Below are 17,325 nucleotides of genomic sequence, written 5' to 3' on the forward strand. Positions count from 1 at the left end.
TACAACATTCATATATGAGACATCTCTGGTATGGAACACCATCGCCACCTTTAGGTGGAGAGAACAGGTACACTAAAAGCTAAGGAAGTACTTACACTAAAAAAGTGGCTGATATTGTTTCCTATTTAATCTTTATTTTATTATCTATATTAATGCAATTGTACTTTATATCTATGACATTTTTTCAATAGTATTTTCTGATCCTGGCTTTCAAAAGGCCTATTTAAACCAGCTTATTTTATATAATAAAGTATAAAGTATACTTTGCACTAAATAATATTTTTTTAAAGTACTTTTAGTATTGAGCTTTTTGTTTACCTTAATCAAAATTCCACTTGATATTTGAAGTATATAGAGTATTTGTATGACAAATCTTAAGATTTTTTAACTATAAATGCTATCTACGTCTAAAATTTTTACACTATTTCTGAATGATAAACAACCAACCGCAACGTATACTGCAAATGTACTCCTAATAATTTGATACTTGCACAATAGGAAGAAAAATCTCTTGGCATGAACACAAACCAGTTGTAAAAAACAAATGCCATTGATAGTATTTTCCCCACATATGCATGCACCAGAAAGTCCAATTTATGAAAGATGTCTTTATTTTTTACACATGATATAAGTAAGTACGTAAAGAGGTTGATTGTGTATTATTTTTAGAGTAGTGTCTCACTAAAAATCTGCACTGATATCAACACAAAATCACCATTGTTGGTCCATTTTCAGATGACTTCCAAATGGGATTTTTTTTTCTTTTATAAACATTAAGTTACCTCACAATGGCCCGAATGTCTCTCGTGCATTATTAAAAACACGGAGACATCAGCGGGGCATTAAGAATAACAGTTCATTTTGGAAGTCCTCCCCTTTCTCAAAAGAACTTGACGCCTTTGCCATCGTCCATGCTGATGATTTCGGCTTTGCCGTCCGTTTGCAAGGCCTGCAAAGAGCGTAGCAGCATCCATTCCTCCAGGCCATGGAACTCTGTGTAGGATGCAAAAAGTTAGTGTGTGTGTTGTTAATGTTGACGACAACTTGGTACCTTCGCCCTCTGTGTCATCGCCGTTGGACAGCTCGTACAGTGTGAATACCGTGTTGTTCATCCCGTTTTTGGACACCTAAAACAAGTAAAAAAGGCATGAAGGAAGGTAGAGTAAGTTATACAAAAATTTGATTAAACCAAAATATTAACTAAATATTAGTTGGATTTTTTTTAGTTATACAATTCACTTAATGTCCTATAAAAACACATTTTATCCTAAAATATCAGGTGATGAGGAAGGTGGAGTGAGTTATACAAAGTTATCTGTTTGTGGTCGTGTGTTAAGCATGGATTACCGCACCCAGTTATACATGAGCTTTCCCCACTCCTCAGGCCGCCTCCACATCACCAAACATCTGGACTTGTTCTTATCCAGCCACTCCAGATTACCTAAATAGCAGGCATGCACGTTAATGATCACTGTCATTGATAAAATAAACAATAACAATGTGTGTGTTAACATTACCATTTTTCCTTAGCTCCTCAAAAACCACTTGAATGGCTTCCATAGACAGTTTTCCTACAATCTAGTTAAGAAAAAAAATCTTAGTGGGTGTTTAACCCCATGCGAGCTAAACTATTATTACATTCTGACTACATTTTAATAGCGCTTTTTTATGACAATGGTGTGTAAAGTCGTGTAAAAAAACAATCTAACAAAGAATCAGAACATCCTGATCCTGTTTTTTGTTTTTTTTATGGTATGATCTTTTTTGCCATATGGTGCACTTCTAATAGAAAAACATTAGTTTATGAAAGGATACGCTCAATTTTGCGGTTGTTGAAGACGGGGCTCTCCTGGGCCTCCATCACGTCCAGCGTGTACAGCTTTTCATGGCGATAGTAGGTCAAGGCAAGAGAACACCATGCCGCCAGTTGTTTCTGTCTTGTGTCCACATTGGGTTGAAGCCTGAAATTAATAAGAAAATACACAATAATTATATAGACTGTGGTATGAAAATATTTTAGGCCACTTGTCTATCGAGATAAAGCAAAAAAAGGATTTATTTTCATTGGGATGACTTACTAATTAGATTTGAAATACACCTTGAAAAAACAAATGATCATGCACATGGGCTACAAACAATTTCAAAATTAAATAGAAATTTTGCATGACATATTTGACTTAATACTCCCTTGAATCGAGCAATTATCTGTTGCATAATAAATAATGCAATAAATCTTTAAATTTAAAATCAACGTTTTAATACTTTCAACAATAGATGCATGGAAATACGAAATATGAAAAATACAAAACTACACGTGCAATTCAATTAACTGACTTTGTCAAACATTAATAACACAAGGATCTGACAGATCAGATCATGATCTTGCTGTTCCACAAAACAGCCCATCAACTCGACGGATCGCCGTGAATTAAAAACTTAACAAAATTACCAAAAACTGTCTTGTATGACATATTGTTTGTAATAAAGAAGGGCTACATCCGTAGCAATTTGCCTTGTCTAGCTAAAAAGCCCGAGATCAGGACGCTAACAGTCAAAGTTATAAAATCGGAATAGATCTACATTGTGAAATGTGACTTTAGGTTTATTTTTCGTGTTTAAATAATGTTTTAAATGTGTACTTACGTGAAAAACGGAGGAAAATTGTACTGCCAGGGCCACTCGAAACTCATCGCGGATGCAATGAAGAACACGTCCGTCCCAAACAGTGTTCCGACAAACTATTTCGCTGCAGAAAGTAAAGGCATTGTTAGTAATTATTTTAACGTTATTTCTCATAAAACCTGGTGTATATTAATTATCGTTTTTGTTGTCGATGTCAAATTTCAATTTAAGAACATAGACGTTATTTATTTATAATGCGGATACTTACTGTTTCACTTCGTCACCATTTGTCAGCCATTTTGCATCAGGGCCATCCCATGATTAAACATTGAAGTCACCTGAGCATGTATTTAAAAACAGCTGCACAATGCAGTATTTTCAAACAGATTGGCATTTTATATACAACAGAGAAATAGAAATATTTCTTTCAACACAAAATATATTTCCCAGTTATTTTATTACAGAATGGCATTGTAAAACATTTTAATAGCATTTTTTGAGACAATTCAAGCATGTCAACAGTGTCTACTTCTATTTACATCACAAATATTTCCAATAACAACCTCCTCACCAATCTGTCATTAATCTATATATACAGTAGTACTGTTTTTAATAGACAAATACAGCATAAACATTCTATATCAGATTGACTTCAAAACAGCGTGCTGTTATTAATCGCTGTATATACAGTTCTTATGTTACCACTGAGTCCCAAAATGCGTTGTATTAAATAATCGCATAAAGGGATGATTATCCTTCAGCCTTATTGGAAGAGGTGCTCATAATCATTGAGAATGAACTCTACAATCTGATTCTGGAAAACCGTATGCATGGCGATGTTGCCCGACTCTGCTTCGGGTCGAAGAAGCGTCGGTCCGAACACGATGGCCACGTTGTGCACCGTCATGCGGTTGTTGTCACCACACTGGATGACTCTGATGACAAATAAACTCATATCAATACAATAATGTTGTGCACACTGTTCAATTCCCCATAAAAAAAATAATATTGAAAAAATTAACTTCAATATGGACACTTACCGTCGTAAATGTCCAAACAAGAGACTCATGGTGTCATGATTTGGGACGGGAAGAGATTTGATTAATTCATTAATAGAATCAAACTTTTCATTGTAATCAGGAATTCCTGCAATGACAAAAAAAGGTTCATTATGACACTGAAATTGATTATTTTGATTGACGATTGCCAAAGTTTGATCTTACTGATAGCTGCAATGAAGCTGTGAAAGTGGCTGTAGGGAAAAAGCGGCTCGGGAAGCTCGCGGAAAAACAGCTTCAGCGCTCCGGTCAGGACGTGAGCATCCGACCACTGGGCATCGTCCAGATCCAGTTCATCTATTGGGAAGCCACAGAGGGGTTGTTAAAAATCACAACTGGACAGTGCACAGGATAAAATCATTTTGGTCACCTCTATCTGCCTTGAAGCGCAATTTCTGGATGACAGCGAGGTTCCCACTGACCCTGTAGAGTCCATCAATTCCCAAACCTAGAATTTAAAAATAACAACAAGTTATGCCATTGGCAATGCAGTCAGTATTGTTGTCTGGTTACTACCTCTGTTTTCCAGTGCTGCAATGCATCTTCTCACAAAACTGGGCACGGTGGACCTTTCCTGCTCGCAAAGTGTAGCAAGGTGGCATCCGAACACATTGTCTGCAGGTGGGTCAAACAAAAAAATTGACCTATTGACCTTTTACCCCAAAAGTTTTGCGACTTGACAGTCAATAATTCTAGACCTCGTATGTATCCTTTCTCCTTGACGGCCTGAAGTGAAGGACGCTTGGTGAGGAATTTTTTCAGCTTGGAACGGACCTTCTTAGGGTCTGTCTCTCCAGCGCTATGGCTGACTACACTCTGCCGGGAAGCTAACAACAGAAAAACAAAATAGAAGGCTTTATTTATATAATGTCTAAAAGGCAGAGTTTTTTTTTCAAGTGGAGCTCACCCCGACGCAAGACAATCTGTTGTTCGGCACCCCCAATTCTTTCGTACGTGTCGCTGCTGTCCTCCTCCTCAGATTGATGGTCCTGGTACTCCTGTTCCATCGGAGATGGATAAAAAAAAAAATACATTATTTTTGTTGCATGTGCTTGTTGTTAAAGTGTATTATGGTTCCAGTGCACAAAATATTAACATGATGAGTAAAATTAAATATTAAAGTATTTCTAAATAAAAATAAAATAGTTCTCAGTAATACAAACCTATCCTGTAATATGATTGAACTCTAATTGACACACATTGATGTCAAACTATAAACTAATACACAATAAAAATCTAATTTGATTGAGATATTAAGAACCACAACTAAAAATTAACAAACAAACAAAAAATATCTTACTTACAGAATGATAAATCAAAGAATACAGTATAAAGAATATTGCATGGTTTGATTAAGAACTTACCAGTTGTCGTATTGTGTCCAACAATACTTTGTGCCAGTCAGTGATGATGCTCTCAGTATCATACTGGATCAAAAACTCCACACCATTCTTGCTTTTCAACTAGAATAAAAAACAACTGTCAGCACGTGTGCATTTGTTAAATCAATATCCCAATTGCAATGATAATAATGCACCTCTAGAACGTTCTTCTTGCTGGATTTGTCTTTCGAGGCCCAGCCAATCATGGCGCCTCGCAGATCCACCGACACCTCCGGGACAATCTGATTGGTCTTGTTCTATAGACGAGAAAAAAAAGGAGTGATAATGGAGCCAAAACAGGTCTTGCTGCATTCTTTCTACAAAAGCACCAGTGAGCTCACGTCACAGGCATTATAATCAGAGTATCAAATGTAGGTCATCTTTTTTTTTCTTCCCCTTATCTGCATAATCGGTTGATTTGAAAAATCGAGTGCAAAACAGAAGGAAAATTCAACTACCGAAATTCCGGGTGATGTCGATTTTGGATCTTTGTGGAAGGTCAACAGGCCTCCATTTAGGACAGTCCAAGTCTGAGCCCAGTTTTTCCTGCATGAGGATGCCAGAGGGGAAAGTGAAATCCAACACTTTCTTCTCAAAAAAAAGAAACCTTGAGAAGCAATTGGACGTACCGGACTTTTTTCCCGTTTTCAGACACTTTTGTTTTGTTGAGAATCCCAGCTTTCTCTAAATTCTGCACCTAAAATTCAAGCAGAATGTGAGGATGAAAAAGCAAAATGAACACACAAAAAATACTCATTAACATGCAAGTCAAACATGTAAACAACAAGTAAGGTTGGGCGATATATCGAAAAATGCAATTGCTACTTTTCTCCAAAAAACACTCCAAAAATTACGCCATCTTTGGTATAACCGGTGCAATGAAACAATGAAAACTGAACTTATCGCCCAGCCTGATGACTAATTTTCTATCCGAATTAGCATTAACACAGCCAGCTCCTGCCATAGAGATCCATGCTATCTCCTACATGCATCTATGGCATTCAAACTAACAACCCACGTTAAAACGCAGCCACTTGGAGGTCAGGTAATAAGGCTTTCTCCAAAGTTGGAAGCCAGGAGCCTTCACAGAGTACAGAGTACACTTTCAAAAAAAAATACTATCTACACTCCATTTGCTGGCAATTTACACAGTGTCACTCACAATGGGTTGCGCCTCGGGGGAGTTTCCCGTACTGGAGCTGTCGCTACTGTAGTCTGACGTGTTCCTTCGGTGAGTCGGGAAGAACCTCTGCAAAGAGAACAGCATTAAAATTGCTTTAGATCCAATAATAATGTTAAAATGTGTTTTTTTTCTGGAGAGGAACGCTCATACCGTGTCCTCTTGAACCGGCATTAGTAAAGAGGGTCCCACATTCTGTCTCCAGCTGTTAAAGTTGCTAAAGTCATCGGTCTCTACCACCTCTTCCTCCTCCTCCTCCTGGGCCAATGAAGGCACTGCCTGTACCAGTACAAAAAGACTGCATGGGAAGTTTTGGGGAATCTTGAAGGTGAGGATACTCTAAAAGGGATGTAGTTACCTCAGGTAGGGTCCATTGGGACTTGGAGCCGTCTCTCAGGTAGTAGTAAGTGTGCCCCATGTCGTCCCGGGACTTGACCCACTGTCAAAAACAAGTAACGACATCATATGATCATATGTTTTGCAGTCAAATTTTGTATCCATAAAAGTGTATGGCAAACATTGTTGGTTACCTGCTCCAACGAGTGGTCGTTGGTAAAAACCCAAGTGCCGTCGGGTTCCACGCTGAGCCCCCATCCGGCGGGCACGCTGCGGTCCAAGCTAGCCCGAGGGATGACGGCACGGCTCACGTGCGACAGGTCATATTCTATGGGAGTGATGGGGGACACTGTGGCTGAGAGGAGTCCCTCGTCCAATTCGGCTGCATCGGCACCCCCTGGGTAGTCTTCTGTGTGGTAGTCTTCCTCAGGTAAATCGGGCTGGGAACATCAGAGAAGTGTTATTAATGGTCATATTATACATATACATGCAGAATCCCATATTTTAGCACTGTTAGACTTTGCTCAAGTTCTTATCCGAAGTCAAGTTTGTTCTTTCACCCCCTGCAGTCAAAATTGTGCCCACTAGAGCCAAGACTTAACAAGAAAGCTTAAAATTCCTCAAACCTAATTGAAAGACACTTGGAAATGCCCCCAAATCAGCAGAAATCAGCCCAAAAAATCCCTAAAACCCAATAAAAAATCCAAAATTTACAGCAAGTGGCCCCAAAAATACCCTAAAATGACAAAATGGACTGCCATTGACAACAATACATTCACTTGGACCAGGAGTGGTGCACCCCTTTTGTAGGTCACTAACCAATCGGGGCACATACGGTTAACAAGAGTATTCTCATAGACGCATTCGGCTGCCGTATTTTCCTAATGGGAACGAGTGGTGTAAATCAAGAGTTAATTCCATTATAAGAAGAAGGTTGCATTAGCGCCCTACCCCCGAGCACGGCTAAAAGTGGAAAGAGGAAGTAGAGCAGACGGCCAGGTCCTCACCGACTCATCCTGGTGAAAGCGGTGCCCGCTCAGGGTCTCCGACAGGGGGGTGTAAGGGCTCAACAACTCCGGCGGCTCCCACGAAGTTTCCCCAGACATGGTGTTGTAGAAATAGGGGCACCCGCTGCGGTCATCCACTAGCTCCAACCAGTCCGATGTCTGCGACAGGCGGTGGGCGGGGGAGCCGGGGGGTGACGGGGTACGCGGCTCGGGGTCGGGGGGCAACTGGGCCACAGGGTTTTCCCAAGTGGAGCGCCCCGTGGCGGGCTGGTAGTAGTAGTTTTGACCGCTCTCAGGGTCAACGTGCACCTCCCATTGGTCGTCGGCGTCCGGAGGGGGATTTGATTCGACGGATCTTTGGCGAATTTGAGCTACGTTGACATAAATGGGGGCGCCGGCGTTTTCGTCGTCAACCTGCAGGGGAAAAAAATGTTTTGTGAGGTGGTTGTCGCACAATCTTGACAAGTTTGCATGCAACATTTCATTTGCTGGTGATAACTTGGCAAGCAGAGGTCGAAATGGCGAATGGAAAATATTGTGTATTTTTGCCATTCAAAAACATACATTTTCAAGGCTGGTGATTTGTTGTCATTTACTAGTTACATTTTAAGTATGGGTATGTGTATGGGGAAATCATATCAAAATTTCAGCAAGGGGACAACCTTAGTTTGTAGGGAATGTTAGATAAATACAAATATTAAAGGTTTTTGGTCTTTTAAGGTTCAAAAATGATTTGCCACTTTCACTTTGCTGCATCTGGGGCAATCAATTACACACCATTTCCACCAGCTTCCTCTGCAAAATGCGGTTTCAGACACTTCTCACTTCAACAAGAGTCTCACACTGTCTATAAGTAGCATATTTAACCTAAAACGGGACTTTCCGTCACCATTTCTGCTCCAAACCAGTAAAGACGACCTGCCTTATCCCGATTTAAATATACCGCATCAAACTTTCAACACTCAACCAAAACAAAATCTTGCAATTGCCCTTCAAAGCTCTCGACACCAACCTGCAGCGAAGCGGGCGTCCGGGGCAATGCCCGCCGGGCCCGGTGACCCGTCCAGACCCCGCTATAAAGGTCCACCATGTTTGTCTAGAGCAGCTTGGCCATTGGAGCTGAAGGCCAACGCCAGAAGGAGGATGACAAAAAGTGTCGGGGCATCGAAACGGAGTGCATCGGTGGAAGACAGAAAGGAGAACTGCGTATGTATCAGGAAGGGTTGGGGTGGGCGTGTTTGTGCGGGTGCGTATGTCTGTGTCTGTGTCTGTGTATATGTGTGTGTGTGTGTGTGTCAATGGAGGTCAGAGGTTAACTGTCTGTGAACTAGCACAGAATCTAAAAGCAGATCGCATGCGGGACTGAAAAAAAATGCAGGAAGTGTTTTGTTCCAAAATGTCATGTCTCTGGCTACACTGAATAAATGTTAAGTATTAGCAAAACTGCATCGTCAGAAATGTAATGTTACATTTATGAAGAAATGTAAAAAATATAGTCTAGTTGGTTCAATTAAACTTTTATTTTTCTTACTAAAATGTCAAAATGAATCGATTAATGAATTGAGTTTGGTGCTGATTGCTAAAATTAGAGCCTTTTAATAGGAAATATTTTTTGTAGTGTTTTTTTAACATTTATTTACATTTTGTTCATCAGAAAAGGAGAGCAAATGTTAAACTTTCACCTCTTTTTGTACTCAGGTGATTTACTAAAATATTTTAGAGTGGATGATGGTTTTACTAGAAAAAAACTTTGACCTTTTCCATGCCTTTTTTTTTTTCTAGTCCCAAATGTTACTTCAAGAGGAGCAGCAGTGATTACTTCACCACTTTAGCAGGCATGCAGTGGCACAATGGGACACCCATTTGGGGCCCAAATCACGCCACGGCGAGCACAGTCAGGCTATTATAGAGTCCCCCTGCCTCCCCCCCGACCACCTTCTCTGCACTTACATCACAATCCTCATGACCTAGAACCAAAAAGGCCAAGAGAAAAATCCATGTGAATGAGATACCATACTTTCTCAATTGTCCATCCTATGGTGAAACGTCACTAGCACGAGATAATGAGATAAACTGAATTTCCTGAGAAACTGGTAGCAAAAAATGACTAATAAAACTTTACACTCCAATCTACAAGGCCTGGTACAACCCAACTTTTCAACTCTAGTCCAAGACTCAAATTTGAGCATCAAAAGCAACACTGCAAGATCATTTCACCACACAGTGGTTGCCCTAGCAACCAGAGAAATGGCATGGGCCTCCGGAAAATCCGACATCGTGCCGGCCACCACATAAAAGGACCGCCACATTGAAGTGAACGCACGCCAGGGCGAGAGAGGCGTGACGGCACAGGTGCTCCGACGCGACCTGTTGGAGCAGTTTGTCAGCATGTGATGTTTTCGCTGCGCATTCGCCATGCCAGGGACAACTTTTTGCATAGATAAGATTTAAAAGATCCTAATATTCCATCCCTCGTGCACATCACAACATAAAACACTGAAGAAAAAAATCTGGAATAGCTCCTCAGTCTAACACTATCAACATGAAATCATCATAAATCAACACTGACTACCATAAAGCTCTCCTGCAGCGTATTATTAATTAAGTATAACATCTTAATAAAAATGATTTTTCCCATTGAATATTATCATGGTCAAATTAGGATTTCAACTCTCAGCTTTTCACACCACAAGTGAGTAATCTCCAAACGATAGACTTTTGTGACAATGTATTTCTAAGCAATTGGTCAATGGAGAAAGTCAGTTAATGCAGTACAACCTGGCTGCTGCATCACAATTATATCCACCTATATTCTAATTGAATAAACAACCCCAACAAAAACTCCACATCCCACAATGCAAGGGGTCTGAGAACACACTCACTGAACCTTTAGAAAGTGATTTCAGTCTTTGTCGATGGCCACTTGCCCGCTTGCACCCCTCACCACTTCCCTTCTGCACCCTCCAGTCGTTGGCATGGAGACGGCTCCAGAAAAAGGGGGTGGGTATGCAGTACCCTGTGTACCTTCCAAATACACACAAGTCAAACTTTTGGATAATGTGAAAAAGCTCAAAGAATGAAGTTGAATGAAAAAAAAAAATAAAAAAAAATCACCTGGATCCCCCAAAACAGGTGTATATCTGCTCACCTGCTTTCCCCCCCCCCAAAAAACTGCAGATCCGGCACCTAGGCAGTTCCCGGTGACATGTTCCTGGAAGTTGAAGCAGGAAGAAAAGGCGCAGAATGGCATACACGTTCGGGAAGCTGCAGTTTAGTTTGGGCGTGGCGGACGTCGAGTTTAACTCCTTAACTCCTGACAGCAACCCAGCCCACTGGACCTGTTTATCACCTGGCACACTGACACAAATGAGGTCACCAAAAAAAAAAGCTATAGTGTCTACTTCCGGAGATCCAAAAGATGGATGTCACCCGGTTAAAAGCGTACTTGCGCAAAGTGAATCCAAACTCTCAATAAAGAGGGGGAAAGACTCAAATCAGTGAGTGAGAAGCTCCTCCTTCTTACTCCTTCTCTTCCTCTTACACATGCTGATGAGCTGGTTGCACAAACATCTCCTCAATCTAACTTTCCATTAGGCGTGTGATAATATTTTGATAGGATGATATAACACAACATTTTGTGTTCCAGTTGTGATTCTCCCAAGAAAGGATTCAACAAAATTTGACCCTAAATTGTCCACTAGAATAGTGTATAATAATTCATTGACGGTGCTAAATATACAATTATATGAGGCCTAAAAATTATATAATAGGTCATCTTACTTTTTTGGGGTTAAATTTCCCCCTTAACCACGCCCCCTTTTACCTGCAAAGGAGGCCCCTTGGAGGCCACACCCACATTACTACCTAAGATCCGCCCCCAAACCCTTCAGCACAGGTAATCCAACTCTAAAGTCATGGCTGTTAACAAGACATATTTTAGCTTATTATCGATACATATTTATCAAGGTAATGGAATTTTAGAGCTACACTGCCACCTGGAGGAAACAACATCTGTCATTGTATCATAACAAATAAACAAACAGAAAAGTGACAGTAAAAGACACATGTAATGGACAAAATGTTGTTAATGTCAATGTAAGCAAACCTTGTTGGTCTTACCTGCTTGTTTTGAATCAATCCTCCTTGACAATTCTGCCAGTCCACTTGTATAAGTGATGCGTCCATTCCGTGGAAAGCGCTTCTCTTGGGTGTGGCGTCAGCTTCCCAAACGCAGATGATCCCAAACGTGGTGAAGTGGCTTTCATTGGACTCGATGAAGACTTCGTACTCAAACTGCATTGACGCTAATGCCATGCTTTGGAGACAAACAGCGTCATGGAAATGCCATCATGTGCCCATCCAGAATAACCCCAACACTTACGATTACTACATCAGAATAAATAAAGCTTTAGTAACTATTCTGAGCACGTGATTTTTATTTTGGTAATGGCACAAGTTCACAAAATGACAAAAAGACATTCAAGTTTGACTATTAACCCTTTCATGGACATTATAAATAAACCCTGACTTTTTTTTGGCAACACAAACTGGTCCCAGTTACCATTGTAGATTTTTTTTTTTAAATAGTGTTTCATATTTGAGCGTCATTGAAGTCTAGTGCCGTCAATGGCAACATATTTGGTAACATAAGAACCATTCTAGCATCAAACCTTGGTAGAAAACATTCATTCACCTTAGTCAATAAGTTAAATGTAGTATGTCCTCTAAGTGTTAAAAAAAATCATATTTCATACATGAAACATGAAGTATTAAATGGGCAGTGGGCACTGAATTGGTCAGAAAATGGCGGTTTTGTGCAAGAAAATAAAAATAAAAATACCTGATATTACACTTCTTCCATGTTGTGTGTAAACAGGAACTCTTGTCATTACTTCACCTTACATGTAGTATCCTTTAAATAAAAAATAAAATACAATTTCAAATGCAAAGATTAATAATCTTCCCTGATGTCAATGAATGCAAGTGAATGTCCATTATGAAAAATAAACTGCATTCTTAAATCGCACATCATACAGTATAAATATGTTATACTCTTCTTTTAAAAAATATAAGAACATTTTCATCAATTTAAAATAAGACTTTTTGGTGATACCCAAAGTGGCAGATCAGTCATTGTGCTGTGGTTTCTTCTCCGTCTTTACGCACAAGGCCGAGCTTCGGGATGACGACTTCAGTCATTATTTTTTTTCCCTAAAAAAATGTCCCCGTCTGAAAAGACGACGTTAAAAAGTGACGACGTCATATGGCTTTGACGTCGGCCACGTCTTGGTGGTGGGAACCTTGCCGGGAGCTTTTGATTCCCTGCAGTTTGCGCCCGTGCAACGTGAAGCGCGACCAGGCGGCCAATTGCAGCAAGGCGCAGGTAATGGGCACAAATACCAGGATGTGGAAGCAGCCCAAACGCAATGGCGGAGTCCCCTCCGACGAGGATGCGTCAACAGGGGTGTCTTTAGCTGGTTCTCTTTGGAAAATATCGTAGCCTATGAAACACAAAAACATGGTGGAGGTGAATTTTATTTCATTTTATTTTGAGATCTGTCAATGACTGCCATTGAGTTATAGTAGTATATAGTAGTAATATAGTAAGATATATTTTTAGATTTTACAAAATTATTTTTGAACTAAAACAGAAAAAAAATGATAAAAATTACAATTAATAATTTAAAAAGGGGGGAAATCAGGAATGACACATTTAATTTTCCGGGCCGCACAAAATGATGCGGCGGGCCAGATTTGGCCCCCGGGCCGCCACTTTGACACCAGTGATGTACAAGACCATCCCATACCTGTGTAGGCGCAGAGTAGCCACGTCCCGATGAGCGGCGCCAACGTCTGGCCGGGCTTGGTAAGCAGGGCCACCATGCCGAAAAGCAGCGCAGAAGCCGCCTGCTGCCGCCGGTTGACCACAAAGTCTTCGTCCACCAGGTCGGAGATGACCAACTTGAGCAGCTTGCAGGTTCCCTCCGTAAACACTCGATTACTTTTGGGGGGCAAAGTGACAAGACATGAGAAAAAGAGCCGTCTGTGGATCTGAATGGTATTCAACTAATGCTCACCTGGCTATGAAGATGCAGAGCAAATAGACGCGGTCAGCCCCAGCCAGCAACATGGCCACACTCAGTGCTAGCTTGAGCATGAAGAGCCAATGGATAACCTTGTAGACGCCATGGCGCTGGCACAGCGTCAGGAAATACAAGTTGTTCAGGTGTGGTGCTACGTAGGAGACGCCTATGCGATAACAACAGCGTTTTACCAAAAAATCCACACAGGGAAAGATTTATTTTGTATTTACCTAGAAGGATGGAGCCCGTGGAGGCGGAGATGGTATCGGATAGCAGGTGCTCCAGGAAGAGAGGGAAAAAGTTGTTGTTGAAGTGGCAGTGAAACACCTGCAAATAAGTCAAATTGCTTAGGGTTGTTTTTTGGAGGACCTCCCGGATGGAAATATTATAATGGGATCACCTGGAGGAGATTCATGGAGACGAACCACATGAAATTTTTGTGTTTGGAGAGCTGCTTGAGGTACTGTCTAAGAGTGACAGGTCGCTCCGGTGATGTGAATGGCGCGTGGCCCACACTGAGCCTGTGGCGGAGGAAAAACGTTAGATAATCTCCACAAAAAAAGGATTTTTAAAGAGAACCTACTCTTTGAGAGCATGTGCCTCGTCCAGTCTTGGCCGGATTTCCCTTTGAAAGCGTTCCCGTAGCAACCGGGAGACCAGAAAGAATCCCAAAATGGAGAATGTGGCGAGGGTCACGCAGAAAAGGCGGAAGGCGTAGAAGTCCTCCTTGTCCCAGAAGGAGTAGGACAAGAAAACGGAGATGGAACCCAGGGCGCTGAAGACTGAGCAGTGGAAATTGAGGCGCGTGCGGTCGGCTGCCGACACGACCAGGTCGGCCATGAGGGCGCTGTGGTGGAGGTCCACCATGGTCAAGAAGCCGTCGTACAAGCACAGGCACACGAGGAACTGCAGGCCCGGGCTGGCCCACGCCACCCAGAAGGCCAGGAATGATAGGGCGAATAGGGGCCCGCTGGATGAGAGTGCATGGAGGCGCTTCAGGATCACCTCTGGGGATGTCAGCTGGGAGCTGCTCCTGCAGAAAAGACAAATAGACTTAAGATTGTATTCCATTTTTAGCCTCTTGTGGACATTAATGGTACTGAAATATGAGCATTAATTGCAGGCAAGGCTTATTTATTATTGTTGTTGACTAATTATGTTGACTACTTATTTATTGATGATTTATTCATGTTTTTCTTGTAATTTGTGGACTTAGTGATGTAATTTTAAATCTTATTACATAGTTGTATGATGTCAATAGAAGCATTCAATTCAATTTAGTGTCTTTACAGGTCATTGTAATTTTTTTTTTAGGAAAATAAATTAAAAACAAATACACTCATATACATTTCTGGATCATGCATCAACTCACTGAGGAGAACTGAGAAATTGGCGATCGCTCATCCAGCCAAACAGAGGATCGTTGAAGCTGTTCCACAGCAGAAACACCGTCTGGAAGCAAAGACACGTGCGCTTACAATGCAGCCCGGATGAGAGCGACCATTAGACTCACCTCTCCAACCCAAAAGGAGACTTTGTCAATCTTGTAGACGGACACAAAAGTGTCCACATAGTAGAGCAAGAAGACATTATGCAGGATGGAGATGAAGAGGGCCAAGGAACCGTAGAGGACTGCAGTGGGGATGACAACAGTGCCGGTTAGCCCGTTGCCCTCGCTGCTTCGGCCCATTCTTTCTTTGCCGCTGTCAATCAAGCGCCAGCTGCCGCCTGCTCCCTCATAGCCTGCAAAGTAGAAGATTCATTCTGGAATTTGCTTGATTTAACCTGACAAGCATTTGAAATAATTTTCTAGCAGCCTTTTTGTATATAAATTCCATAAAAGTAACACAAATATCAAACTGCTTGGCTCAGGTTGATTTTATCTCATGTAGTTCTTCAGGTAAGACAAGATAGCAACAACAAAATATTTCTTGGGAGCTAACCCAAACTTTATATGCAGCAGAAAATTGGCCAAATATAGAACATCATATCCGAATTATGTCAAAACAATGATCTACTTGCCTCTTCTTCTTGTTTCAAGCATTATAAACCACCAAAACGAATATTTTTTGTGTAAAGTCCAGTCAATTTCAAGTTGGAGGCTCGCTCAAGTCTAACCCAGCAACAAATGAGCGTCCGCACTCACGTTTTGCAGCACACCTTAACAATTTAGAGCCGAAACCAGAAATGCAGCATCTTGCCAGGTAAGGAACGTAATTGGCTGGAGACCAAAAGCAAAGGGATCTCCGCAGGACGGCTAATGTTGGGCCATATCAATGACAAGGCACCTTAAATTCCTTAACATGTCATCATGGAGAACTCCCAGTAGGCCAATTTTGATGATGTTGCATCTGCTCATGACATTTATTCAATAATGAATTTTGGTAAGGTTATATTTAAATACTAAAGGTTTTCAGGAAAATTTTACCACTAACAGGGGCAAAATAAACACGCACAAAAAAGCAACAAGAGATAAAAAAAGGAAAAGATAAAAAAAACACGTGAGGATATCTGATGATCTGTTTGCAGTATATCTGATTTAAGCAACAACAACAAAATACACAGTTATACAGCACAGCTGTTTAAGTTAAGCTCAGCAATAATGTTTTAAGCTTGGTAAATCCAAATTGGTAGTATTGATTTCTGTTAGGAAAATCTACATTAAGTAACATTTATACAATCTTCTCAATTGCCCATCTTAAACAAATTCTGCCTTTGTATATACACTTGTAGTAAAGCAGTACTGTGACCATCTGTTGCTGTATTTTCAACAAAACAATAAACTAAAACAAAAGATGCAAGTTAATCTAAAGTGTAGAAAACATTGCCAAACTCAGGAACAAGGTGCATAAACACAAACTCTTCGACAAGTTTGCATGCCAACTCATGCATTTCTTATTGATGACGATAAAGGTTTGATTACAATTTCTAATGGCAAAATGAGTAAGTGGCTAACATGGCTAAGTTAGCGGTACGTAGTTAGCCTTGGTTATATGTTAGCACGCTAGCAGTTAATCGGATCCGGGTAAAGAATTAATATTATGTGGGAAAAAACTGGGAAAAAACACAAAGAGAGGGATACATACGTCCAAAAGACGTTACCGACACCCGATGCTGAACAGATCCACGGGGAACCTATCATCGATTGTCCCCCGTTGGCTTTACGGTAGCAAAGAACCGTGGGCTCAAGCGCAAGAGTCTAGACAACCAGCGAGGAGGCCGAGTAACCACGTCATGTCAACCGTGGTAGGGCGTCTCGTCGCTGGGACAACGGCAGCAGATTCGCCGTATGCTTCATTGGAGCCCCTAATCATGGAAATATTTACGCCCCTAGCGGCTATATTGTGAACTGCTCCGTTTTATTCAACTTCGCTGCTGCCAATTCATATGGAGGAATTAAAATATAATGATGTTTTACTACCGACTACACGAATGCGAATTTCATTTTAAATCAATAAAAGCGTGAATTGAGGTTGCTGGTGCCATTGTTTTTTTGGCCAGCAGAGGTCACTCGCGTATTGCAAGGATTTGACTATGTTAGGGGTCATCAAACTGGGGCTTGGGGGCCAACTGGGGTTCATAAAACTCTAACTTTGAGGTCCACAAAATAATTGGCAATAATTGTTAGACTAAGTTAGGTAGTGCCTTGTTTACTAA

The 17,325-nt window shown here is 41.0% G+C and overlaps 3 protein-coding genes across 3 annotated transcripts; all 3 read right to left on the reverse strand.

The window, feature by feature from the left end:
- Positions 1 to 588: 588 nt before the first annotated feature.
- Positions 589 to 2,765, reverse strand: vps25 (vacuolar protein sorting 25 homolog). Its single transcript, XM_077739045.1, has 6 exons — positions 2,644 to 2,765; positions 1,816 to 1,961; positions 1,518 to 1,571; positions 1,353 to 1,441; positions 1,052 to 1,127; positions 589 to 993 (listed from the first exon to the last, which is right to left on the reverse strand). The coding sequence occupies exons 1-6, from the start codon at positions 2,688 to 2,690 to the stop codon at positions 881 to 883; spliced, it is 525 nt and encodes a 174-aa protein (XP_077595171.1). The 5' UTR covers positions 2,691 to 2,765; the 3' UTR covers positions 589 to 880.
- A 295-nt stretch (positions 2,766 to 3,060) lies between these two features.
- Positions 3,061 to 8,798, reverse strand: arhgap27 (Rho GTPase activating protein 27). Its single transcript, XM_077739666.1, has 17 exons — positions 8,598 to 8,798; positions 7,586 to 7,999; positions 6,773 to 7,018; positions 6,601 to 6,681; positions 6,396 to 6,521; positions 6,225 to 6,311; positions 5,692 to 5,759; positions 5,521 to 5,608; positions 5,218 to 5,319; positions 5,045 to 5,143; positions 4,588 to 4,678; positions 4,379 to 4,507; positions 4,197 to 4,295; positions 4,051 to 4,128; positions 3,846 to 3,977; positions 3,663 to 3,768; positions 3,061 to 3,557 (listed from the first exon to the last, which is right to left on the reverse strand). Exons 1-17 carry the CDS (start codon positions 8,673 to 8,675, stop codon positions 3,386 to 3,388), a joined length of 2,196 nt encoding a protein of 731 aa, XP_077595792.1. The 5' UTR covers positions 8,676 to 8,798; the 3' UTR covers positions 3,061 to 3,385.
- Positions 8,799 to 12,174: 3,376 nt separating this feature from the next.
- slc68a1a (solute carrier family 68 member 1a) lies at positions 12,175 to 16,949 on the reverse strand. The gene is made up of 9 exons (XM_077738997.1): positions 16,755 to 16,949; positions 15,182 to 15,411; positions 15,041 to 15,120; positions 14,252 to 14,701; positions 14,069 to 14,189; positions 13,899 to 13,995; positions 13,663 to 13,834; positions 13,393 to 13,586; positions 12,175 to 13,086 (listed from the first exon to the last, which is right to left on the reverse strand). Exons 2-9 carry the CDS (start codon positions 15,356 to 15,358, stop codon positions 12,845 to 12,847), a joined length of 1,533 nt encoding a protein of 510 aa, XP_077595123.1. The 5' UTR covers positions 15,359 to 15,411; positions 16,755 to 16,949; the 3' UTR covers positions 12,175 to 12,844.
- Positions 16,950 to 17,325: the final 376 nt, after the last annotated feature.

The sequence above is a fragment of the Stigmatopora nigra genome, chromosome 18 (genome assembly GCF_051989575.1).
Source record: "Stigmatopora nigra isolate UIUO_SnigA chromosome 18, RoL_Snig_1.1, whole genome shotgun sequence".
NCBI lineage: Eukaryota > Metazoa > Chordata > Actinopteri > Syngnathiformes > Syngnathidae > Stigmatopora > Stigmatopora nigra.

Coding starts and splice junctions, on each gene's coding strand:
- vps25 (XM_077739045.1), bottom strand. CDS start 2,690: ATGAGTTTCGAGTGGCCCTGGCAGTACAATTTTCCTCCGTTTTTCAC. Junction 1,442..1,517: donor TGAGGAGCTAAGGAAAAATG/GTAATGTTAACA, acceptor CCTGCTATTTAG/GTAATCTGGAGTGGCTGGAT. Junction 1,128..1,352: donor GAAAGCTCATGTATAACTGG/GTGCGGTAATCC, acceptor TACTTGTTTTAG/GTGTCCAAAAACGGGATGAA.
- slc68a1a (XM_077738997.1), bottom strand. CDS start 15,358: ATGGGCCGAAGCAGCGAGGGCAACGGGCTAACCGGCACTGTTGTCATC. Junction 15,121..15,181: donor TCTCCTTTTGGGTTGGAGAG/GTGAGTCTAATG, acceptor CTTTGCTTCCAG/ACGGTGTTTCTGCTGTGGAA. Junction 13,835..13,898: donor CACGGGCTCCATCCTTCTAG/GTAAATACAAAA, acceptor GTTATCGCATAG/GCGTCTCCTACGTAGCACCA.
- arhgap27 (XM_077739666.1), bottom strand. CDS start 8,675: ATGGTGGACCTTTATAGCGGGGTCTGGACGGGTCACCGGGCCCGGCGG. Junction 4,679..5,044: donor TGGACACAATACGACAACTG/GTAAGTTCTTAA, acceptor CCGATGGAACAG/GAGTACCAGGACCATCAATC. Junction 4,296..4,378: donor GGAGAAAGGATACATACGAG/GTCTAGAATTAT, acceptor ACCCACCTGCAG/ACAATGTGTTCGGATGCCAC.